The 23,175-nt window shown below is 35.7% G+C and overlaps 3 protein-coding genes across 3 annotated transcripts; 2 read left to right on the forward strand and 1 right to left on the reverse strand.

The window, feature by feature from the left end:
- Positions 1-4,449: 4,449 nt before the first annotated feature.
- Positions 4,450-9,408, forward strand: LOC131954325 (WAP four-disulfide core domain protein 6A-like). The gene is made up of 3 exons (XM_059317922.1): positions 4,450-4,660; positions 4,953-5,141; positions 8,833-9,408. The coding sequence occupies exons 1-3, from the start codon at positions 4,450-4,452 to the stop codon at positions 9,039-9,041; spliced, it is 609 nt and encodes a 202-aa protein (XP_059173905.1). The 3' UTR covers positions 9,042-9,408.
- A 619-nt stretch (positions 9,409-10,027) lies between these two features.
- LOC131954328 (large ribosomal subunit protein eL21) lies at positions 10,028-12,467 on the reverse strand. The gene is made up of 5 exons (XM_059317926.1): positions 12,358-12,467; positions 10,751-10,888; positions 10,479-10,591; positions 10,231-10,381; positions 10,028-10,145 (listed from the first exon to the last, which is right to left on the reverse strand). The coding sequence occupies exons 2-5, from the start codon at positions 10,877-10,879 to the stop codon at positions 10,056-10,058; spliced, it is 483 nt and encodes a 160-aa protein (XP_059173909.1). The 5' UTR covers positions 10,880-10,888; positions 12,358-12,467; the 3' UTR covers positions 10,028-10,055.
- A 1,508-nt stretch (positions 12,468-13,975) lies between these two features.
- Positions 13,976-22,664, forward strand: LOC131954326 (ubiquitin carboxyl-terminal hydrolase 46). Its single transcript, XM_059317924.1, has 9 exons — positions 13,976-14,124; positions 17,308-17,388; positions 17,612-17,831; positions 17,943-18,023; positions 18,829-18,953; positions 19,413-19,573; positions 19,820-19,952; positions 20,438-20,581; positions 21,036-22,664. The coding sequence occupies exons 1-9, from the start codon at positions 14,122-14,124 to the stop codon at positions 21,138-21,140; spliced, it is 1,053 nt and encodes a 350-aa protein (XP_059173907.1). The 5' UTR covers positions 13,976-14,121; the 3' UTR covers positions 21,141-22,664.
- The last annotated feature ends 511 nt before the right edge of the window (positions 22,665-23,175 follow it).

Consider the following 23,175-nt stretch of genomic DNA (forward strand, 5'->3'; position numbering starts at 1 on the left):
GTCGTCAGTCTGTCTATCTACATCGAAACGCCCGAGCGAAAATTCGGGCACTTCTAACTGACAGAAACGGTTCAAAGTTGCCACGTTGGTCAAGACGGGAAGACAATGCAACGTGACATTAAATTTGATTTCATTAGATGCCTAATTAATTTTTTATGAATTGATTAAAATTTTGTCCAAAATAGTAGGCTGTCTCATCCCAGTGGCGTAGCGAGGTCGGTGTCACCCGGTGCGGCACTTAATGGTGTTCCACCCCCCCCCCCCCAGAGGCATAGAGACCCTTCCCAGGGACAAACTTTCAAATTTTCGATTTGCACCCCCCCCCTCAAGTTTTCAATTTGCACCCCCCCCCCTCAAGTTTTCGATTTGCACCCCCCCCCTCGAGTTTTTCTCTATATATTTTGCTGTTTTTTGCCTTGGTGTCACCCCCCTAAATGGTGTCACCCGGTGCGGTCCGCACGCCCCCGCCCCCCCCTCGCTACGCCCCTGTCTCATCCAACTACTCCGCTTTATTATTCACACGTCATCATGTTCATTAGGTGCGCAATGGTTTTTAGTCATCGCAACTGTATTGTAAATTTTAAAAAATTTTAAGTACTGAATTTTTTTTTTCATAAAAAGCGTTTTGTGTAATAATGCATTAAAAAGTAGAAGAAATAAATTGTACACTACTATTTAAATAACTAAAAGAAAAGCGTGGGTCTCTTCCTAAATATTATAAAGGTATCAAATGGATACTACAGTGACCCACGCTGTTTTTTTCTAGTTATTTAAATAGTAGTCTATAATTTATTTTCTACTTTTTAGTGCATTATTACATAAAAGCTTGTTATTAAAACTTTTTTATGAATTTTTTTCTGTTTAAAAACGCAGGATTTAAAGTTTAATATGTTTTTAAATAATATTTTGGACCTATTATTCTTTCAAACAATGCTTTAACATTGTAACGGATGTTATTGAACTAAATCATTAAATATGTATGGATTTTTAAACGTATTATAAGAAAAAATATTAAACAACATACGTTTTATTTTATTGTATTAATTAATGGATTTTAAAAGTCAAAACTTACTAAAAATGAAAAAAAAGCGGATTTTTTAAAGTTGAATATAAACATAAAACCTGAAATTTTAGTGTATTTAAATGTTGAATCTAAATCTTATGAAAGTAAAACCATTGATGTATTTAAAAGTTGAATAGAAATATTATAAAACCTGAAGTTTGAGTGTTTTAAAAAGTTGAATATAGTTCTTATAGAAGAACCCAATCTATTTAAAATTCTAATGTAGATGTAATCCCCCGTGCAACAATTGTGTTGACACTCTCGGCCCGTCGACACCAAAACCTGACCCCAGTTAACGCAGGAGCAGACGTCAATAGTCGGGCGGCAGTCCGCGCCAGGCGATAAGCAGACGTGTAGCAGGGGAGATATCCCACAGTGGCACGTGACCTATGGGCCGCCGCACGATCAACACCGCGGGATCAGGGCCGATATCGCGGCCACTTATGGCCCGTCATTGGTGTCTGTGGCCACTGTACACCGGTGGCCCGTCATTGGTGTCTGTGGCCACTGTACACCGATGGCCCGTCATTGGCCACTGTACACCGGTGGCCCGTCATTGGTGTCTGTGGCCACTGTACACCGATGGCCCGTCATTGGCCACTGTACACCAATGGCCCGTCATTGGTGCCAGTGGCCACTGTACACCGATGGCCCGTCATTGGCCACTGTACACCAATGGCCCGTCATTGGCCACTGTACACCGATGGCCCGTCATTGGTGTCTGTGGCCACTGTACACCGATGGCCCGTTATTGGTGTATGTGGCCACTGTACACCGATGGCCCGTCATTGGCGCCAGTGGCCACTGTACACCGATGGCCCGTCATTGGCGCCAGTGGCCACTGTACACCGGTGGCCCGTCATTGGCCACTGTACACCGATGGCCCGTCATTGGCGCCAGTGGCCACTGTACACCGATGGCCATTGTACATCGCACTGTTACAGAACCCAATTTGCGCGCTCAACGCTAAATTCACCGGAACATTATTCTAAGACAATATTTTCTACTTCTAGACCTCTTTGTAAATATTTCACACCATGACATAGTGCGGCCAATAAAAAATAAAAATCACAATAAACTGTGTTTTTCTTTCCAACTGTAAAAAAAAAAAAGAATTATTTAAAATAAACTAAACTAAAAAGGTCCGCTAATTTTAGCAAGAATTGTACATACATTACCTAATACTGATCTTAAAAACCAAAAAGTTTTCCTTTAAAAAAATCAAATCAAATAAATATGAGTAGCACTGCCGCTAGCTTGGCCAGGAGGGTTCGTGCACGTCTTATATAACATAAATGTTACATCTTGTTGTAGGCATGTCTTCGGAGGCATTCCCACACCCCACCCATGATCACTTCAACCGCCCTTCACACCCCCCCCCCTATCCCACCTGAAATGAAATAGAAAAGAATGTATTAAATTCAACCTTTTTATTCCCCCCTCACCACCCATGATCACTTCAACCGCCCTTCACCCCCCCCCCCCCCGCCTATCCCACCTGAACTGAAATAGAAAAGAATGTATTAAATTCAACCTTTTTATTCCCCCCCTCCCCACCCATGATCACTTCAACCAACCTGGACCAACTATCCCTTATAACATTGTATAACATGCCTTTAGATCGCTACCTCTTCATGATGTATATAACATGTATATAACATGTTTTAGTTATGGTGACGAGAAACAAGGCTGCAATTAGTCATTTTATTTACAATAATAACACTGTAATTTAGACTCTAGGTCTGCCTGTTATTTGAAAACTATAAGTTAGGCCCAAATTAAAATAAATAAAAAATAACATTGAGTGTGTTTATACCACCTCTTAGCTATGCCGAATAAACACATATCTTTTTATTTGAAAATATGCTGCATATGAAGTTCGTTTGTGTGTGTTTAAGACATACAGTTAAATATAATTTAATTTTTTTTTTTACATCAAAAGCGTTATCCGAGGCAACAACGAATCAATGAGTTAGTTGTAAATAATGTAAGATGGGAGAACACCGCCCTTGTTGTTATATTTGATGATAGAGTTGTTCGCCTTTGATCTGCCATGTTTACATGGGGCAGAGCGTAACAGTGCACCGTGAATGTGCCTACTATTAGTCTACTTAGTTACCAGTGTTTGATTTATGCACTTTCAGAGGGCAGTGACGGGTGATAAGATTATAGGGGGGGGGGGGGGGGGTTGCTTTGTGATGGTGAGGGAGGGGTGATTTACAACAAGATACAATCAAACAACATTTTTTACATGAAATTTGAGTTATAAATAAATGTAGTGTGTAATAAATAAATGTGTGATTGCATGAAGATAATACGCTAATAATTTATTGATAAACAAGTGTTAGATCATCGAATCACCCTCCCACTTGCGAAACTTGCGTCATTTTGTTGCGAGATTGTTTGTGGCTATATTACAGGGCTAATTTGTCCAACTAAATCTCAGAGCTAGAGGGGATTGACTAATCCTAAACTAGGGTGACTGACTAATCCCAAAGTAGTGTATCTGACTAAGTGAAAGTAGAGTGTAATAATAAATGCCAATTCCAGAAGCTTTTACTTTCACCAACTCGAGTCAGGTACTCACTAGAACAGGGTGGACTCATTGACGCCCTACGGTCAGGTACCCATCACAGCTGGAGAGGGGGGGGGGGAGTGGTTGAGTATGGATGTTATGGTTATATCAGTGTGCATAGTGTGACAAAACCTGTATCCTAATCTATTTTATATCTAGCCAATTAGGAAGCTTTGGGATCGGCGTGGTCGAGTCGGTAAACTCATTGTTGCTAAACCGCATTGTCCCAAGTTCGAACCCCCGAGCAAATAAGGCTCGATACCAGGGAACAGCAACCAATCTAGGAAGAGATGCCTAGAAGAAACTCTGATCACAAATAAGAACAAAGAAAAAGGAGAAGAATCCAGCCTTAATAATAAAACAACACTATCGGTGTCAGAGGCGTAGCGAGGGTAGAGCGGGGGGGGGGGGGGGGGCGACGGACATATGTCCCCGGGCGCCGACCTTAGGGGGCGCCAAAATGGGTTTGAAAAATAAATTGAAAGCTTGAAGGGGGGTGCAAATCGAAAGTTTAAGGGGGGGGGGTGCAAATCAAAAGTCTGAGGGGGGTGCAAATCGAAAGTTTGAGGGGGGGGGGGGGGTGAAAATCGAAAGTTTGTCCCCGGGAAGGGTCGCTACGCCTCTGATCGGTATAGCAACAATCTAGTGAACGTTATCGTATCAATATTATTATGTTAAGTTGGTAGATGCGAAAAACTACAAGTAGCTCGCTATAATTTAAGATATACCAAACCGCTGTCGTCTTTTTCTCTTGTCAACATTTTTGTTTCTCAATGATCGTGTTTGTACATGTACGGGCGTCACGTGATATATGCGCCTTTTGTTTCCAGATCTGGGTATAAAATGTCCGGAACCCGAACCCCCAGAGAACGGCTTCATCGTGGGGGTGGAGACGAGCGTGGGGTCGGTGGTGTATGTCCAGTGTCATCAGGGCTACAGACTAGAGGGCCCCACGCCAATGGCCTGCATCGTCACGGACGAGGGGGCCCAGTGGGACCCTGAGGTTAGGAGAGTTTGCGTGGGTAAGTACTCACACACTAGTGTACACCCGCGGGCACCTACACACTAGTGTAGCACTCGTAGGCACCTACAGTCTCATGTAGCACCCTCGAGCACCTACAATCTATCTTAGCCTGGGTTAGCACCTACAAAGTAGCTTAGATTAGCCATCATTGAAAAACAATTCCTTTATCAAATTCACTGTAATCTCAACGCATCACCGAATTTAATTTAATGTCTGGTAACATTACAATTGCATAATATTCCAAAAAGGCGTTGCCTCTATTGACTAAATTTTTAAAATTCCTGCAATAGAAGGCAGCACAGACTTTGATGAAGACACGCAACAGAACCTCAACATGGCGGAGAGCGCGGCTCAGGGGACAGCACCCAAACAAATCAACAGAGCAGCAGTCAACAGTCAGCCATCTTTCATCAAATCTAAAGCGCACCCATCCAAGAAGCATAGAACGGAGTTCACTGAGGCGGTTCGCGAGGAAGGAGGTTGGTCGAACTTAAACACAATTTTAGACTTTAGGGGTCATGCCAGAGTTTCTTTCAGGCATTTCTTCGTGGCTGTCGTCCGACACCTCCCCCCCCCCTTTCGAAACACGTCAACAGCCCTACGCCCCTATCCTTCAACCAGTGTCCACCCACCAGAAATAAAAGTGCCCCCTCCCTTGGAGAAAAATGTCTGAAAGAAACACTGGTCGTCTATATAACCATGTCACGCTCCTATGGGTAAGAGGTGGATATTTATTAACATATTTACAAGTGAGACATTTTACATAGTAAATTTTTAGTAATAATTATTTCCCATTTTTGTATATTGTAATTGTAGTTGAATCGATTTAGAAATCTATATATACATAATCTGGTGTTCCAAAACAATTTTTTAAAAAGCTCTTGGGGTGGAGAATATTATGATTTGTTACATCATTTTAGATGGTGTCCGACAATTGGACGATGGGTGTGTCTGTGTGGAGGGGGGGGGGGGGGGGGTGATCGACATGAACACTTACGATCATTTATGGACAACTTCCTTTAACCGTGTTAAATCACACTGGTAGATCTGTGTGTGATATAACATAGTCTCTACACACGGTATATCGATATGATATTAATGATAATCAAAAGATAACGTTGGTTATCTCAGGTTTGTTAGACAGCCAAGAACGTACCACACCATTCATTTACACAACAGTGGTTCTTAAACTTTTGGAGGTACCGAACCCCACCAGATTCATACGCTCATTCACCGAACCCTCCTTAACTGTGTTATCGTCCTTATTGACAAAAAAAATAATAATCAGACCGTGAATTATAAACCTGACGTGTGTCTTGATCTCCGCCGGACCCTTGACTCATCGAACCCCTGGGGTTTGATCGAACCCAGGTTAAGATTAAAGAACCACGGGTAAAAAAAAAACAACCCACAGCAACATTGGGTATCCACCATATCTACAGAGATGCAGGCACGGTGTTTAGTGTGTTTTCGGTGTTTAGCTTGATTCAACTGAAAATCCCGCTACGGCGCTAATTTCACATCCCCCAACCTTCTAGTCACACTTTGAAACAAAAGCTGTTTTACACAATTCAGAAAAATATTTTTTTTTTAAATTAGGTACTCCAAACCAATTTTTCAAATCAGTCACACAATAATGGCTTTGGTTTTTCTGCATAGTACTAATAATTCTAAGAACGTGAATACCAACTTTATGTCTGTAGGACAATTAGAAAAAAAGTTATGCGCTTAAGAAACACGCGTTTTTTTTTACCTTTTTCGGCCTCATGAGGACCCGACTTTAGCACCGATTATCTCAAAATCTATAGCAGCTATACCCATTCTCTAACTTAATTCCAATAAAAGAGTAGATAGATTGTAGTCTCAATTTTTTTCAAACTAGTATAACAAGTTAAAGATAAACGTTTTGTGTCTTAAAAATCGTACTACACCATATTTACCAAAAATTTGACAGGGCGAAAAAAAACTAAAAAATCACCAACTTTTACAAAACCACTAAAATTCTTCTATTGCATGCACAATAATCTCCTTTATATCGATTTAAAGGGGAAAATGTTACCTAATTATGTAAATTAAATTGAGTGCTATAAATCATGCAGTTAAATGTCCAGATTTGAGAAAATAAGGTGGGGGTGAACATTTTATACCTCAACACGGCTTTAAGTCAGTTTTTTTTAAATTGACAAAGAATACCAAAACTTAACAGATATATAGAAAAAGTTATTTATTTGTAACTACAGTTAATCTACTTTTAAAAAGAAACATTCTCAGTGAAATAATTTAGTGTTAGATCGCTGAAAAACGTTAATAAAAATGCACGATTTCAGGATTAAAATCGGGCCGAGATTAAAAGTAGACAACCTATTTTAGACTTATTTTTAGCAAATTACGACCCGTAAATGAAGAAAAAAGAAACACAGGGTGATAAAGTATACCCATAACTGTAAAGACTAATCGAATTATATATTTAGCAGATAGTTTGGACATTTTAAATCGGATAATCAGTTCTTATTAGCGTTTTTATCGCAATTTTCTGTAGTTTTCTCTCGAAACGTTGCCGGTCGAAAAACTAGGTCAGCGTGACCTTTTACTAAATATATTCAAATTTTACAGATAAAGTTTAGATTTAAATTATAAATACTTAAATATTTTCATATTTTATTGTATTCTTTTTAATATTGAACTGTTTTTATTGTGATATAATGCGTAAGAAAAAATAGATTTCTATTTAAACACGTCAGGGGTCTGATCCGGGCCGGGCTTATATTTTCTTTGTAAAAAATTTCGTGATCGCGTCGGCGAACGGGAGTTACACATGGTTTCGTTATCGCGCTTTGCCATTCGCGCCATCTTTGATATTGTAAAGATAGTTTCGCATTTAAATAGAAAAATGGACGATCTTTCTAACCATGCTAGTAGAAAATTTGAATTTTTAGTGGATTTTGGTGAAAATTCAATTTTTCGTAGAAAATTTGAGAATTAAACCGTTTTTACTAAAATAATTTGTTAACATTTTATACGAGACTAAAGGTCATTCAATCCTGCGTACGATAAGCTATGTTTAGAATTCATACGTCACGTGGCGCCGAAGCGCAAAGCGTCAGAATGCGATAGGGGTAAAAACGGGTCTGTCATTTTGCCGATAAAAATCGTTGCGGTGATGTTTTTCAAGCTACAAAAACATATATTCTTCCTTTACCAATATAAAAACAAACAACACATTATTGTAGAGCTTAAGTTAAACGTTCTAACCATACCATTTTTATTAGTATACGCTTAATTTTTATGGGAGAACTTTGTGATGGAAAGTAGTAAAAAAGTAAAAAAAATGAGCAGAAACCTCGATTTTCGGCAGTTTGGAGTACCTATTTAAATTAGAAAAAACAACAACACATGAACCAAGGAATGTTGAGTGTTAGGTACTTCTAGCACAATGTAGAATCTTATTTCCTTTCATTAAATCGTTCTAGTCTTGCACAAGGTGACATTTTACCATAGTACAGAGGCGTAACGAGTGGGGGGGGGGGGCATATGTCCCCTGGCGCCGACCTTAGGGGGCGCCAAAATTGGCTGGAAAAACAAAGTGAAAGTTTGATTGGGGGGGGGGGGTGCAATTCGAAAGTTTGTCCCCGGGTTGGTCGCTACGCCTCTGCCATAGATGATAGAATGATAGTGCGCCTCACGTTTGCCCTTCCATCCACATTTGGTATATAAAATCTATTATATTTTATAATGAAAACAGATAGAAGTTCGCTTACACGATACGACTTGCTTTTTTTAAAATGTGTAAGTGTAAGAGTAGACGGACCATGCAGAATTACCATACTGAAGTTTACAACATAAGGGAGATAATCATTAGTATTAGTAGAAAAATAAAATTGAAAAAAAAAAAAAATTCTCGCTGGATCCAATTAATGAGCCTAGTGCGGGCAGAGGAACATATCGATGTTATCAATTATGTGCACTTAATTACAGTCTTGAATAAACCCTCCGTTCATATACAGATAGTACATAGGGTAACTGACCACCTAGTCAAGAGGTGGGGGTGAAATGTAAATTGACGTTTTAAAAGGCAATATATTAGAATTTAACATGTTGAAAACAGAAATTAGGCGACCTAACTGCAGCACTTATTGGCCTGTACTGGTAACATTTACTGTCAACTTTCAGAACCAACAGCTGAAGAACTGGAACAAGTCCCAGAACAGTGCAAGCCCAAGCCTGAGGCAGGCCCATGTAGAGCCTTGTTCAAACGGTTCTACTTCAACCAGATCACCATGGAGTGCCACACATTCTTTTACGGGGGTTGCCAGGGCAACCAAAACAATTTCCAGTCCATTGAAGAGTGTAATCTGACCTGCCTACCAAAACACGAGTGACCATCCGCATAAATTATAAGATGTTTCTGGTGGTTTGAAAGGTTTTAACTTATGCACAACTTTCACAGTACGAATGACATGTTTGAATGCTTGTTGTGTCATTCTTTGTCATAATTGTTGTAATATATCAAATCCATAATCCCGGGTGAGCGGCAATTTTATTCTCTGGTCAGTTCATCAAGGTCCACCATACAAAAAGAAAGGACAACTTGTATCTGAAGCCGTGTCAGATTTGCATAATGTAGTGTAATAAATTTTACTAGGGTGTAAGTTAGAGGTATGGTAGGATTGGAATGCAATAGTTTGTTTCAAGTCATGTTACACAAAAAATTAAAGGCTTCACTAAAATTAACCCAATTCTCAATGTGTTCTTTTGTACAAATTAAAAGAACCAAAATTATGGCAGCGGATGTTCTCGATTTGATAATAAATATTTTCAGGACATATGGATTTTTAGAGGGTAGCTTTGAATATGGCAATAACATGAAAATCTGGTGTGAGGCTCAACATTCAGGTATCCAGATCAGTTAGAAAATTACGTTTATATTTTGAATCTTCATAACTTGAAATAGCTACTAATAATAGTTAACCTTGCTCCCATCAGGTGAAATGGGTCTTTTGACTACTGTCCAAGTTGCTAAATTTTTAGGATCCATATAAATATAAAGCAAACTACAAGTGGTGTCCATAAAGTTAACCACATAGCTTTTCAAAACCAGGTACATAAATAATTCCTGGAAAATTAAGCTTAGATAAAATATTTTCCATGGCATTGTATCCCCTGTATTTAAAATAAAAATGTAACTTGATCACTATCAAATACAAAAATTAACAGGAGAAACTTTCCTCAACTTGTACAGCTAAACAAGCGTATTTGTATTGCAAGTCATCACTCAAACTATTATGTGTAAAGCACCCCACCTATTTAATTCTTTTAGCCATCAGACCTCACAAACACATCAAGATTAAATGAGAGACAAAACAAATGGCTAACAGACTTCCTTTATTAATAGTTTAAGCAATGATCTCATAAGGAATAGGTGTCAAGAATTCAGGCTTGACTCTCTTAGTGCTGACAAAATGGGCTTTCCTTGGCTGAGCGGGCTAAAGAAAAAAAAACAATACCAGTTACTTAACTGTGTTGGTTTTGAACAAATAAAATTCAGGGTCATAAAAACAATGTACTCACAACTCTCTTAGTGTTAGCTTTAACACCTGTCTCCTTAGCTTGTTTCTTCAGCTCTTCATTTTTCTTGACGCGTTTCAAGAAATCAAGACGGCAGTTACTGTGCTTAACATGCTCAATTCTGACATTGATCTGTTTGGGGATAATACGGTTGCTGAAACAAAATCAAGACAAATTAGCTATCCGTTTTCAACAGGTTAAATCATGTGCGATTGATATATAGTTAACATCACAAAAATATAACTACTCACCCCAACTGTTTATTGACAACCACACCAACAGCATGAGGGGTTACATTGAAAACACGACCAGTCTTTCCGTGATAGAACTTGTGTGGCATACCTTTTTGAATGGCACCATCACCCTGGAATGGATAGTTTCTTGTGTAAAAAGAAATAGCTAATAACTGCAGGTATTGCTGTTTTACCCAACCACCAATTAAATGGATCATTTATTGTTAGACATAAAAAAAGCTAATAGATACAAAGATAAGGGAATAAAATTTTATAACAGAATTACTGACCTTAATGTCAACGATGTCCCCACGTTTGTAAACTGACATATAACGTGACAGCTTGGTCACACCTTTGTTTCTGAATCTACGTGAGAACATGTACCGCGTGCCGCGGCGATAACCTTTTGGATTTGTCATTTTCAATCACTAGGAAGAAAAACAATTCAACAACTTTTATGACATACTGCTTGACCAAGATTTAAAAAAACAGGGCTATCTGTTACCTATACAGTGATGGGGTGTTAAGTTTGGGGCTTGAAAACGGGTTAAGGCAGGGGTAGTTTTTGTTTACCCCTATGAAGAATTTAATGATTAACGTTCTTTTGGGGCATTATGCTGCCTCTCAAGTAGATTATTAATTTTATTGGAGTTTTGTGGAAGTAAGGTGCTGGCCAAGTACCCCATACTCTTCTTAACCACATACTTATACTGGGGTCTAAAATTTGTATTCAGCCCAAGAGGAAGGCATTTTGTTCCGCCAGTGTCATAAAGGGGTTTGACCAAGGTAAGGAAAATTAACAAGTAACTTTGCTCACTATCTTCAAATAGAAGATTTCTTGAATGATGCTAAACAATGAGTTAAAAAAAAAGGTGTTAAGACAAATTAAGCCACACAGGGTATTTAAAATTGTTGTATTTTCTATCTCACTTTAAAAGGCCTAATTTAGAGACTAAAATTATGCTAGGCCTAATGAAATTTAAAAAACCATGTGACCACAAGTTGGTGATCACTTGTGAGAAACTCATGTGCATAGCCAGTTAAAAAGTCAAACCCAATTTGTGGCTTGCTGTGGTTTCAAACACGAGGGTTATATAATATAGGCCTAAATATGACTGTAATGGAAACGTGTGCAGTGCTATGAGCTAAAACTCAAAATTAGAGCCTAAAGAAAAAAATATGAATGTCTCTTATTCAGCGGTCATGTTTAAACTGAGTAGATTTAGCAAGAATAATCTCTTAAAAGAAAAGCATAAAAGGCAATAAAAGCAGGTCCAATCACTGTGTATCTACACTTCTGCCAAGCTGCACCTCCACACCCCTATTTTATGAATCCCTAAAAAATCCATCCCTGAGAAAGTCTGTATTCAGATTCTAACTAGATCTAAATGTTTTAAGTAGGCCTACTACATCAGGTTTTATTATCTACAAAATAGGTGATGTACAAGTTATGCCAGCTATGATTAGTTAGTGCTTTGGACTTGGTCATTTGTTGAAATTTTCTCTTTGGAAACAATTTTTCTTAAGTTTGTATTGAAAAAATAGCTAGTCTTTCAGTGTTTAAATAGATCTATATCTAAATATTACGTAACGTCAATAACCATAACATTTAAATTCTTAACTGTAATCTGATGGTAGTATTTCCTAAAAGAAATGGTCTAGAATCTAGTGCTAACCCGTCTAAGTCTAGATCTAGTCTACACTAGTATCACGTTGGTTATCGATAACAGGTGTACTTTTAACTTGATGTGGTAAATCAGACAACAGTGTGTTACTAGCGAGCGCTAAAGCTCAAAATCTAAAATTTAAACATAGAATAATTTTACATACCAAAAACGTATGCCTAATAATTAAAAGAAATAATTATTCTGATGGAATAAAAGAAAAAACGAAGTACCAATAAGTTTGCCCTGTCACCCACACGGCTTTTGGAAGAGGAAAAGGACCGGTGAAAAGGAAGCGGATATGGCTAAAAAATTTCCCCAATGAATTAGCCCAAGCCAATTGAAATATGAAACAAAGAATAACAGAGCGTGATAATTTTCGACATAGCAAATATAAAAGATCTACGTAGAGCATTGGGATATTCCACTGTTAAATATTTTTAAAAATCTTCGTAATTTTTCGATGATTCTAAATTAGTAATAATTGTAAACGGCTACGTAAAAATGTATGCATTTGATGCTGTCTTTTAACATGAGGCCCACATCCACTACATTACAATTACACAGGTGCCGTGCTATTGTTCTACACTACACATATGCCCTAACGCCGACCTACCCTTTGACAAAACAGCTTGACATAATTTATGGGCGATCCCTTGTGTGGTATAATATGTGCACGAGCCCGAAAGGCGTAATGCATTTTTTCCACATACTATTCTAGTGGTCTACGTCTTTATTTAAGGAAAAGACTTCTTTGTTATTTTTAACAATCACAATAGGAGACTTCATTTGGGACTTTTAAAAAAAAATCTGAAATTCTCGGAAACTTAATCCAAGAAAGACATGTTTTGTAAACAGTTTTTTTTACCCACCACAACCACCTATAACACAGAGGCGTAGCGAAGGGGGGCAGGGGGTACATATGTCCCCGGGTGCCGACCTTAGGAGGCGCCAAAATGGGTTGGAAAAACAAATTAAAATCTCATTTTAGCTGCATTTTTGCTTTTTAAGTATACAAAAATATATAGGGGGGGGGGGGCTGTGCAAATCGAAAGTTCGAGGGGGGTGCAAATAGAAAGTTTGAGGGGGGTGCAAATCTAAAATTGAAAGGTTGATCCCGAGGGGGGGGGCGCCAAATTGAAAGTTTGTCCCCGGGCGATGGAAAGGGTCGCTACACCTCTGATTTAACATTATTGCATATCGCATATCACCACACCTGAAATTATATAACACTTCCAGGAAACGGCATTTATGCACCTTATAACGATGTGTCAGCTATATTATGGATATACGTTCCGTAATTTTCGAAAATTACTGAGTCATGGGCCTATTCCATGAGTTACTTTTAATGTATAAGCATACGGTAGGGCTATATAGAACAGTATTAGATGGAATAATAAGAATTCAATTCAACTATTACTATTATTAAGAGTTAAGTAATTTAAATATTTGTACGGATGCTGTCACTGGTTAGTAAAATAATTAACCAATTTTTTGTAGGAAAGTTGAAAATTAAATGACGTTGCTCCGCACTTCAATAAAAATAAAATGAAAACTATTATTATCTTTACACCGTAATGTTAACTTGCCAAATTGAATGTGACAAAAAATAGAAGCATCAATTAAAATGTGAACCTCAAAATGTACTTAATTAGCAAATAATTCAATAACTACTAAATCATTTCAAAAACATTTAATTAGTTTAAAATTAAACATATTTAGCAGTGTTTTAAATAAGCTGTATACAACAATATACAATTTTAAAATAAAGAATGGCTTACCGACGCATCCTTAAAAAAAAATTCATTAGTTTTTGGTTTTAGCTATCGATGCCCATAATGCACCAATGAAAACAATATGGCTGCTTACTTGCAAAGTATACTTCCTTATTTAACAACAGAATAATGTATGTGTCTGTTATTGGATCAAGCAAATACTAAGTCGCAAACATAACTACTTTGAAACCTACGTTTAGCGCCTGCTGCGCTGTTGGAGAGATGGTTAGATATGTTCTATATATACTGCAATACCTTAAATTGTAAAATCGATGATAGATTTTTTAATTTAAAAAAAAATGATTTGTTTGGAATCGAATGATGAATGATTTTCAAATGGACACAACTGAGAATAGTCTCAAACTGACTCAAAGTTATTTGCCAGGCCCGCTACATATTTAAAAAAATAATGTACGATATTAAAATATCTAGGCCGATGCTAGCCGGAAAATGATACGCATGCGCAATGGAGAGAAACTACGACTTGCCATCGCGGCGATGTTTTCGATGGTACTGCGCATGCGTGTGTTTACAACCGCAGAACCCTAACACCAACCCTAATCCTAGCCCTAATCCTTTCCCTAATTCTAACCCTAGCCATAGGTCACTGCGCAGAGCTATATTTTGCCAACTAAGTGGAAACGTTGGGGAGAAAAATCTTCTTTAGAGTAGTCACTTCAAAATAAATATGGCTATGAAAATCAGACTGATTTTTGTTGGACTTGACTAAAACTTAAAAGTAAAGATTGGACGTAGATAGATCTAGTCTAGATTTAGCTAGGCCAATGCAAAAATTTAATTTCAGTAAAACAATATAATAGTTACATATTTGGATAGGGGCTGTCAATCTGATTACAGATCAGTTTGAATTTTCAAAATCTGACCATAAACAAAAAAGTTATGAATTTTTTAGTCATTAAAAAACAGCAGTTTTTTCAGACAACCGGGGTAGACTCTGAAAGAGGAAAAATACTGGGAGGGTATGGACCAAATTTTTAAGCGTTTTTCACTAAAAGTGGTATAAAAGCCACAATACTTTATCAATTGATGTAATTTTAAGACATTTTATAGATTTTTGTATGCTGAATCCAATGATGCTATTTTAAAAAGTGTCCTTCGATTACTCAACCTACTAATCTCATAGATTATGTAATACCCCCTTTCAATTTTTTTTAAACATCTAATAATCAATGTGATAAGCCATTCTTTAAATGTAACGCTGTTTTAATCTAAAATATGATATTTGTATATGCTCAAGCTAATGGTAGATTTAAAATGGTCCAACATTGTTACATAACTATCAAATGTTAAGGTTATGTAATCCCACCCTTTGCTCAAAATATACCATGAATTTGTTTTAAAATCACTTTTGCTCATTGTCAGTTAACTTCAAGTTAATAGCCTACTAGAAGAAAATATAACTAATCAAGCTTTTCAATACAAAGAGAATGCTATAGTAAATTTGTGATTATGTAACTTTTTAAAAGATGTTATGCAATCTATGTGCAATACTATAGGCCTACTCTGTTCCAAAAATAAAGGCCTATCTCATTATAATTATATTTCTTGTTATTTTAAATATCTTAATCCTTTTTGCTATAGAATTAGTCTAGTTACAAATGTGTCTGATCAGAATCAGAGTGTGCTTTATGGTAATTACGTAATATTATTACCCATATTAAAGTTAATAATTTTTACAATGTCAATTAAATAAACTTTGGAGGAAAATATTTGTTTAAAAACTTGCACAAGATATAGTTAAGTTATAGATATATAACATAAATTTATATTTATGCCCAATGTTTATGCTAGTAGTAAGTAGGTTTATGAATTTTGTAAGCAGAGTTTCTTCCAGGCATCTCTTCGGGGGGGGGGGGGGGGGGCTGAACTAGGTCATGGGGTTTAAAAATTTTTTTTTTTTATTTAGGCATAAAAATTGTATTAGCAAAGTTTTGAGTCCAAATTATTGATTTCTTTTTATGAAGTGTGGGTTTTCAGGATATTGATCATAGTTTTATAATATTGATTTTAAAAATATTAAATTCCTGAATTATTTTGAGGCTTAGGCCTAAAAAAAGTTTTACTGTCGCTTTGATTGCAAAAATCTATCCACATCAACTATATTGATGGAAGGATTCTTGTCAACTCATTCATGTCCATTTTTAATTGATTTAAATTTCAGATGACTGAAATGCTGCTGTTGTTTTTTATTTAGCTTGTCTCACTACATTTTAAATTAAATTATTTCCTAATTTTCACTCTCTTTCAGATTTTGATAAAAATATCAAAATTAATTAGCCTAGCTAAACTATTTATTAAAAAAGTAGGCTATCAATAATCTGCATCACAATACTAAACAAAAGTTTATTCGACATATATTAACTTTTTGTCCTAAGTCATTATTACTGGAAAAATAATCCAAAGACAGGGTCGGATTTCCTTCATAACTTTTGTAAAAAAAAAACAACTTGGCAAGTAGTTCTAGTTCTTAGAATGTGACCTTCATAAAAACTCTTATACTCTTGTTTGCTTTTAATTTAAAAAATGTGCTTAATCTTATCAACATATGTTGAAAATTTAAATTACAGCTTTAAAGTGTGATAAATAGCTGAGTAAACTCATGCTTTCTTTATGGGGTGTGGCATATCACAAATGCATTCTATTTTAGGTATGGTATAAAAAATAGTCATACATCTAGCTTAAGCTGAATGATTGGATTTTGGGCAGTACACCTTTTCCTTTGCTTCATTTTCAGAAAAAAAGATTTTATTATAAAATTGCATTATAGGGTTTGATATTTTTACCTTAGAAATATTACTAGACATTGCTATCTATATAAAACTAATGCTTTCAAGCATCTATTTGCTGGTTTTATATTGCTAATATTAGTATTGTTTAGGAGTTACTTGATTTGAATTGAAAGACTAAGAGAGCTACTTTCACTAAAGCACTGCTTGCAAAACAAAGAAATGAGGTCAAAAGTACATTCAACAGTTCTTAATTAACAGACTTAAATAGAAACGAGTAGTTCTTGTATCTAAAATTGGCGATGGCTTTAAAATCAACACCATCTGCACTTGTAGCGCTAGGGCAGTGAGATGGAGTCACAAACAAACCCAGAAGTTGTGAGCCAAATGGCCTAGCCCATATCAGTTATTTATATTAGGCCTAAAAGTTAACAAAGCAGCAAATTTAAGGCTCTAATTGATATTCTAGGACTGAAATAATTCAAATTCAGTATTTAAATAGTATCAATATAGGCCTACTCTGCAAGTCATTTCACGATAAGGAAAAGAAACTTAATGTGTAAAATGCCATGAAGCTGTTGATTGTCATAAGACTACATATTATGTACACCTACACAATACATTAACATATTTGTCATCAAACTCACCATTGTACTTACAGGGAGCAAATGCTTCCCAGTTAGAAAAGGAAATTGGTTCTGAGCAGTTCCCAACCAATGAACATTACTTTGGTTTGGTAAATGTAAGTATATCCCTATCATTACTTTTTGGAAACTATCCAACTTCACATCTTGTCATATTACCTTCTACATAACATAACAGTAATAATCATATGTGGTTGGACATTTTTATTTGTCTATGAAAAAAATAAGTAAAATATAAGTGGCTTTACAGTATGGCATTCACAAAAGGATGTCTTCATTCTGTGGTATTGATTTGTAAAAATAATGTTTTTCTTGTTTCAGTTCGGGAACACATGTTATTGTAATTCAGTGCTGCAGGCGCTTTATTTTTGTCGGCCATTTCGTGAAAAGGTACTTCAGTACAAGCACCAAGTGAAAAGTATTAAAAAAGAGACGCTCCTCACTTGTTTGGCTGACCTGTTCTACAGTGTTGCCACGCAGAAGAAAAAAGTTGGGACTTTAGCTCCTAAGAAGTTCATCACAAGGTTACGAAAGGAAAATGGTATGTTGTTACTTCATTGTTTCTGCTTTGAAAATATTCTTGATAAGCTCAGTCCTGCATAAAATGAATATATTGATGACAATTAAACATTTTGAAAACCTTTTTTTATAGAATTATTTGACAACTACATGCAGCAAGATGCTCATGAGTTCCTCAACTATCTACTCAATACAGTGGCTGACTTACTCACTGGTATGTTGATTACTGAGAAATGGTTCATAGGTTAGGTAAACATCTAGCATGTGGTTACTCAAAGTTACTGGCTAGTTGAAGTTTGTGCCTGTGTTAGCTCTCATTAGAGTGGCTGACTTACTGGTAAGCTGATTACTGAGATACTTGCATCAAATGGCTCATAGGTTAGGTAAAGTTTGTGACTTGAAGCCTATAATAGTAAAGTTCCCTTTCAAACCTGATGGTCCATGGGACAAGAGAAGTAGAGTAAATCTGTTTCTGTGACCTCGGCGTATGAAAGGATAGTGTGGTCAGCACTATGCCCAGCCATCTTTACTAGTTCACTTTCTCTAATGTGAGTCAGGTACCCATCAGAGTTGAGTAGAGTCAAGGACATTCTACAGACTTTAACCTGGATTTTAATTCTTTTGGGTTATGACTTGTATGTTCTACCAATCAATTACATCACCTCATTAGAGGCCTGGAATAACTCAACTAATCTGGTCTGTCTGCTGTTTGTGATTCTAACCCCATTCATGATTGTGTTAGGTGTCTGTACCACTGGTTAATAGATTAGGTGAACGTTGTTCTGATCAACCACACTGGCTATACTGTAGGAAAAAACTGAGTGAGAGTGAATGTTGCATCAACTAGGTCATCAAAGCTATATTTTTAAACAAACTTTAATTTTATCTTAATTGTTTCGACATTCCATGTTGTACCATATTATAATTGATAATGTAATGTAACTAATTTAACATAAATAGCTTTTACTCATTGCATATCAGTAACTAGTTTTTTTCATCCTTGATATCATTTGTTTCAGCTGAGAAGAAAGGTAACCAGAAAACTCCAGAAACAAACCCGAACATAAAGCCAGATCCTACTTGGGTCCATGAAATCTTTCAGGGAACACTAACCAATGAAACCAGATGTCTGAACTGTGAGACTGTAAGTTATTTTTTTGTGGGTCTTAGACGCGTTACATGTGCTGTTATAAATTACAACGATGGTGCATAATTGAGGGATGGTGTGATCGAGTGGTAGAGCCTCCGATTGCTAACCCGAAACCTGGATTATGGATCCCTGACTCTGTATGATGTCCCTGAGTTCACCTGGCTCTGGTTGGTACCTGATTCACTTCAGGGAAAGTAATAGCAGCATAGCATAGTGTTCACCACACTATGCTTTTATATTTCAACATCACTGAAAAATGTGAACTCTTCTTCACTTGCACCACAGACTGTAAAATTCATAATGGTACTTTACTTTTCATGTTGTAACTATCTTATTACTGGTTAAAACATGGTTTATTTTCTTACTTAAAATACATTAAGAATGTTGTTTACTCTAACTTTTTTAACAAAACTAATAAACTAAATTTGTGTTGTTTTCCCCTCTTCCCTCCAGGTGAGTAGTAAAGATGAGGACTTTTTGGATTTAAGTGTGGATGTGGAGCAGAACACGTCTATAACACACTGCCTTAGAGGCTTCAGCAACACAGAGACCCTGTGCTCAGAGCATAAATATTACTGTGAGGTTTGTTGCAGCAAGCAGGAGGCTCAAAAAAGGTAGGAATCTCACTTATGCAAATTATTTCAAATCTAGCCGGTGATGTTTTATATTTTTATTATTTGAGTACATAAAATTCATTTATCCAGGCATTTTCATAATAGTACATCAACCCATATTTCCTTCTAAATTGAGCCTTAATGGGCCAAAATATTTCCACTATCTGCCATACTACCTATTGGCGAATGCGGTGTTCTATTTTTCGATTTTTTGGTAATTTACACAATTTATTGAATCCCTTGTAGGATGCGTGTGAAGAAACTACCACAGATCTTAGCGCTACACTTAAAGCGTTTCAAATACATGGAGCATCTGAATCGCTATATTAAAGTTTCCTATAGAGTTGTGTTTCCTCTTGAACTTCGCCTTTTTAATACAGTAAGTTCAGTTTACTTTTTTTAACCATAATCTTTTTAAAATTTACTTTTTTTGACTTATTATTCTTTTCTTTTTTTTACGTAATAAGTTATTTTTGTCTCTCTAATAGTAATTTTTTCTTACATTTTAACACAGTGTATTACTGTTACCTTTTAAGGGTAATTTAAAAAAAAAATTCTTTTACCAAAGTAAGTTATTTTTACCTTTTTAACACAGGAAGTTTTACCTTATAAACACTGGCATTTTCACTGCTCCAACAGGGTTTTACAGTTGTAAAAAACAAAAAGTTCATTTTTATCATTTTAATAGTATTTGTTTTACCCTCTTTAACACAGTATATTATGTTTACCTTTATAAAGGTAATTTGTTTTTTAAACAATTTTACAGTAATTTTGGGTGTCAAATTTTAAAATGATTATTTAGTGCTATTTTGAAAGGATTTTTCCAAAAACCTGTGTTTACTATTTGATGCATTGCTTTTGCAGTCTGATGACGCCTTTAACCCAGAAAGACTGTACGATTTAGTGGCTGTAGTTGTGCATTGCGGCTCCGGGCCTAACAGGGGGCACTATATCAGCATAGTCAAAAGTCATGGCTTTTGGCTTCTCTTTGATGATGATATTGTAGATGTAAGTCTTTTTAGTTACAGTCCACAGTGGCATCTATAACAGTTGTTGTGCCATTTACTCTTCTATGTCTTGTTTAGACACACTCAAACCATGAGCACTTCCGTTCATTACAAGAGACATTAATAAAGCAAAATTTCCGATAGTAAGGTAGAATACAACGTTCAATGTTCAGAATTTGTTTTTTTAGCTGAACTAAGTCTTACATTCACTAGACACAAACATACCTGCACATTTTTACACCTGCTTTCAGTTGTAATCCTAAAACCCACTTGTAAATCTTAAATATCAGTCTTTTAACCACAGTTAGAGATATACCATGGGATTAACTCAAATTGCAAACTAACGCTTAAATAGTATCCTAAATTTTGAATTGTGTGATTATTTTTTAAAAGTATTAGTTTGTAATGGCTGTGTTGTCTGATTTCTCATGCAGATTTTTTTTTTTTCTAATCAGAAAATTGATGCCAGCCAAATAGAAGAATTTTATGGAGTGCCATCCGATTTGCAAAAGAACTCTTCAGAATCTGGTTACATTTTATTTTACCAGTCCAGGGAATGAAATGTGTTCAGTGTTAAGTTTTTTGTTTTGTTTGACACTTACAAGAGTAGCAGGGTAGATTACTGATGTGTTTATTTGGAGTTTAGGGGGTAAGTCTGCATTTGGGCTCATTACAGCTTTCTATTCATTTATATAATCTATTTAAAGTATGTTTCGTAGGATGATTCTTTAGGCACCCGTTTTTTGGTTTTTTATTTTACTGCTGTTAGTTTTAAGCTACACATTTTGTTTTCTTTAGAAAAAATAGTTTAAAAAAGTAAGCAGAATATTATAGTATTTTTATAGCTTTTCTAAAAGTTCATCTGAAAAGAAATTTTTTTTATTATCAGTATACATTTTTTAATGTATAATTTCTTACGATGCCATTATCTAAAAATTTTGAAGCCGTGATTTACCATGTGGTTTTAAAAGCTACAGATTGTGAACAGTCTTTGTATAATTTCTCTAGGATTTGCATCCGGTCCACATAAAGTATCCAACATCTAGCACGCCCTTACTGGCTAGTAGAAGTTTGTGACTTAAGGCCTGTGATAACTCCCAACTTATCTTGTGATATTAAGTCTCTTCTGTTAGTTTGTTGTACTCCAAACCTATTCATGTTTGTGACAGGTGTACAAACTGTTGTAAAATAGGGTAACATAATTGAAGCTAATGAGTTTCAGAACCTTCCTGTTTGGTCAGTCATATTGTAATTAAGTTTGGCTGTTTTTGTTTATACAGTTTCTTAAAATCTTTTTTCCAGTGTTTTATCAGCACCTTTGTCATTCTACACCTTCAGAAATGTTGGCTTATTTTGTGTCTTTTTGCCATAATTTGATAAATTGGTAGGTGCAAAAGACAAGGCTTGACCAATTGTATGATACAGAGATCAACTTATCCAAACTTAAAAACTTCACATTTACTTAATTAACCCCTCAAAGATTCTAAATAAGAAATGAGGTAGAATATTTTTAAAACAAATTGTACAAAGATGTTCATTAATTACATTAGGTTTTAAAACAGAAGTTTATTTATGACTATAAATACAGCAAGTTCAAAACAATTTGTATTTTTATAATCAAACTCTATCAGCTGTTGGTAGATATTTTTTGTTTGTTTTATTGCAAATCGAACTATTTAATTTTATTATGTTCTTTTGTTACGGACATCAGTCCTTTCCAGTGTTATAAAATAGTCAAAGCTTGTTCCTGTCTCCAAGATGTGTTTACCTTTTCACTAAGTTTTTTAAGCTATTGCCAGTTGTACTCAGCTATAATCTGTACTGAGCTGGAACATTTTATCCCTGTTAAATTTAAATAACTGTATATTTAGATGGATGATTTAAAAATCAGACTAATGTTAAACGATTTTCACTGAGTAGTTTTTCACATTTTTAAATTAAGTTATTTAGGTTAGTTAAAAATATTTTGAAGTTTTGCACTGATTGTACCCACAACACAAGTTTTAACAATTATTTTAAACAGAGAGTACTGCTTAAAAAAAAAACAATTTATATTGACTCTGATCATAGTAGATTTATATTTACTATTTGTAAAATAAATATTTTCAAACCTGTCAAAAAACACTAAAACCTTGATCTCCATGTTAAAGGTGAAAAATATCTTTCTCTGGTGAGGCACTTTAGTCTAAACAAAATGTAACATATTTTGTCACTGATATCTTCAGCCCTTCTTCAAAGCTTCCTTGTATGAATGCTGTTGAAGGCCAAAATATCTTTCTCTGGTGAAGCACTTTAGTCCTTAATGTAACAAATTTTGTATCTGATAGCTACAGCCCTTCCTTACACCTTCCTTGTATGTTTGCGTAAACAGCTGCTTACAGACATGTAAATATATTGTAATATTATATTCCTATGTCAACTTGTTATGGATTGTTCCACCCCCACCCCCCTCAGAGTTCAATCAAGTCTATCTTTGAAATAAAAAAATTGGTTGTGTTTTTGCATTATTTACTAATGCAAACATTTTTTCCTCACTTGATTATGTTGTATATAGAATGGTGGGCTGTTTCTATTTAATCTTATATTGAACTGCCC

This window comes from Physella acuta, unplaced genomic scaffold (genome assembly GCF_028476545.2).
Source record: "Physella acuta isolate Inbredline_101_S28 unplaced genomic scaffold, ASM2847654v3 ptg000989l, whole genome shotgun sequence".
Classification (NCBI taxonomy): Eukaryota; Metazoa; Mollusca; class Gastropoda; family Physidae; genus Physella; species Physella acuta.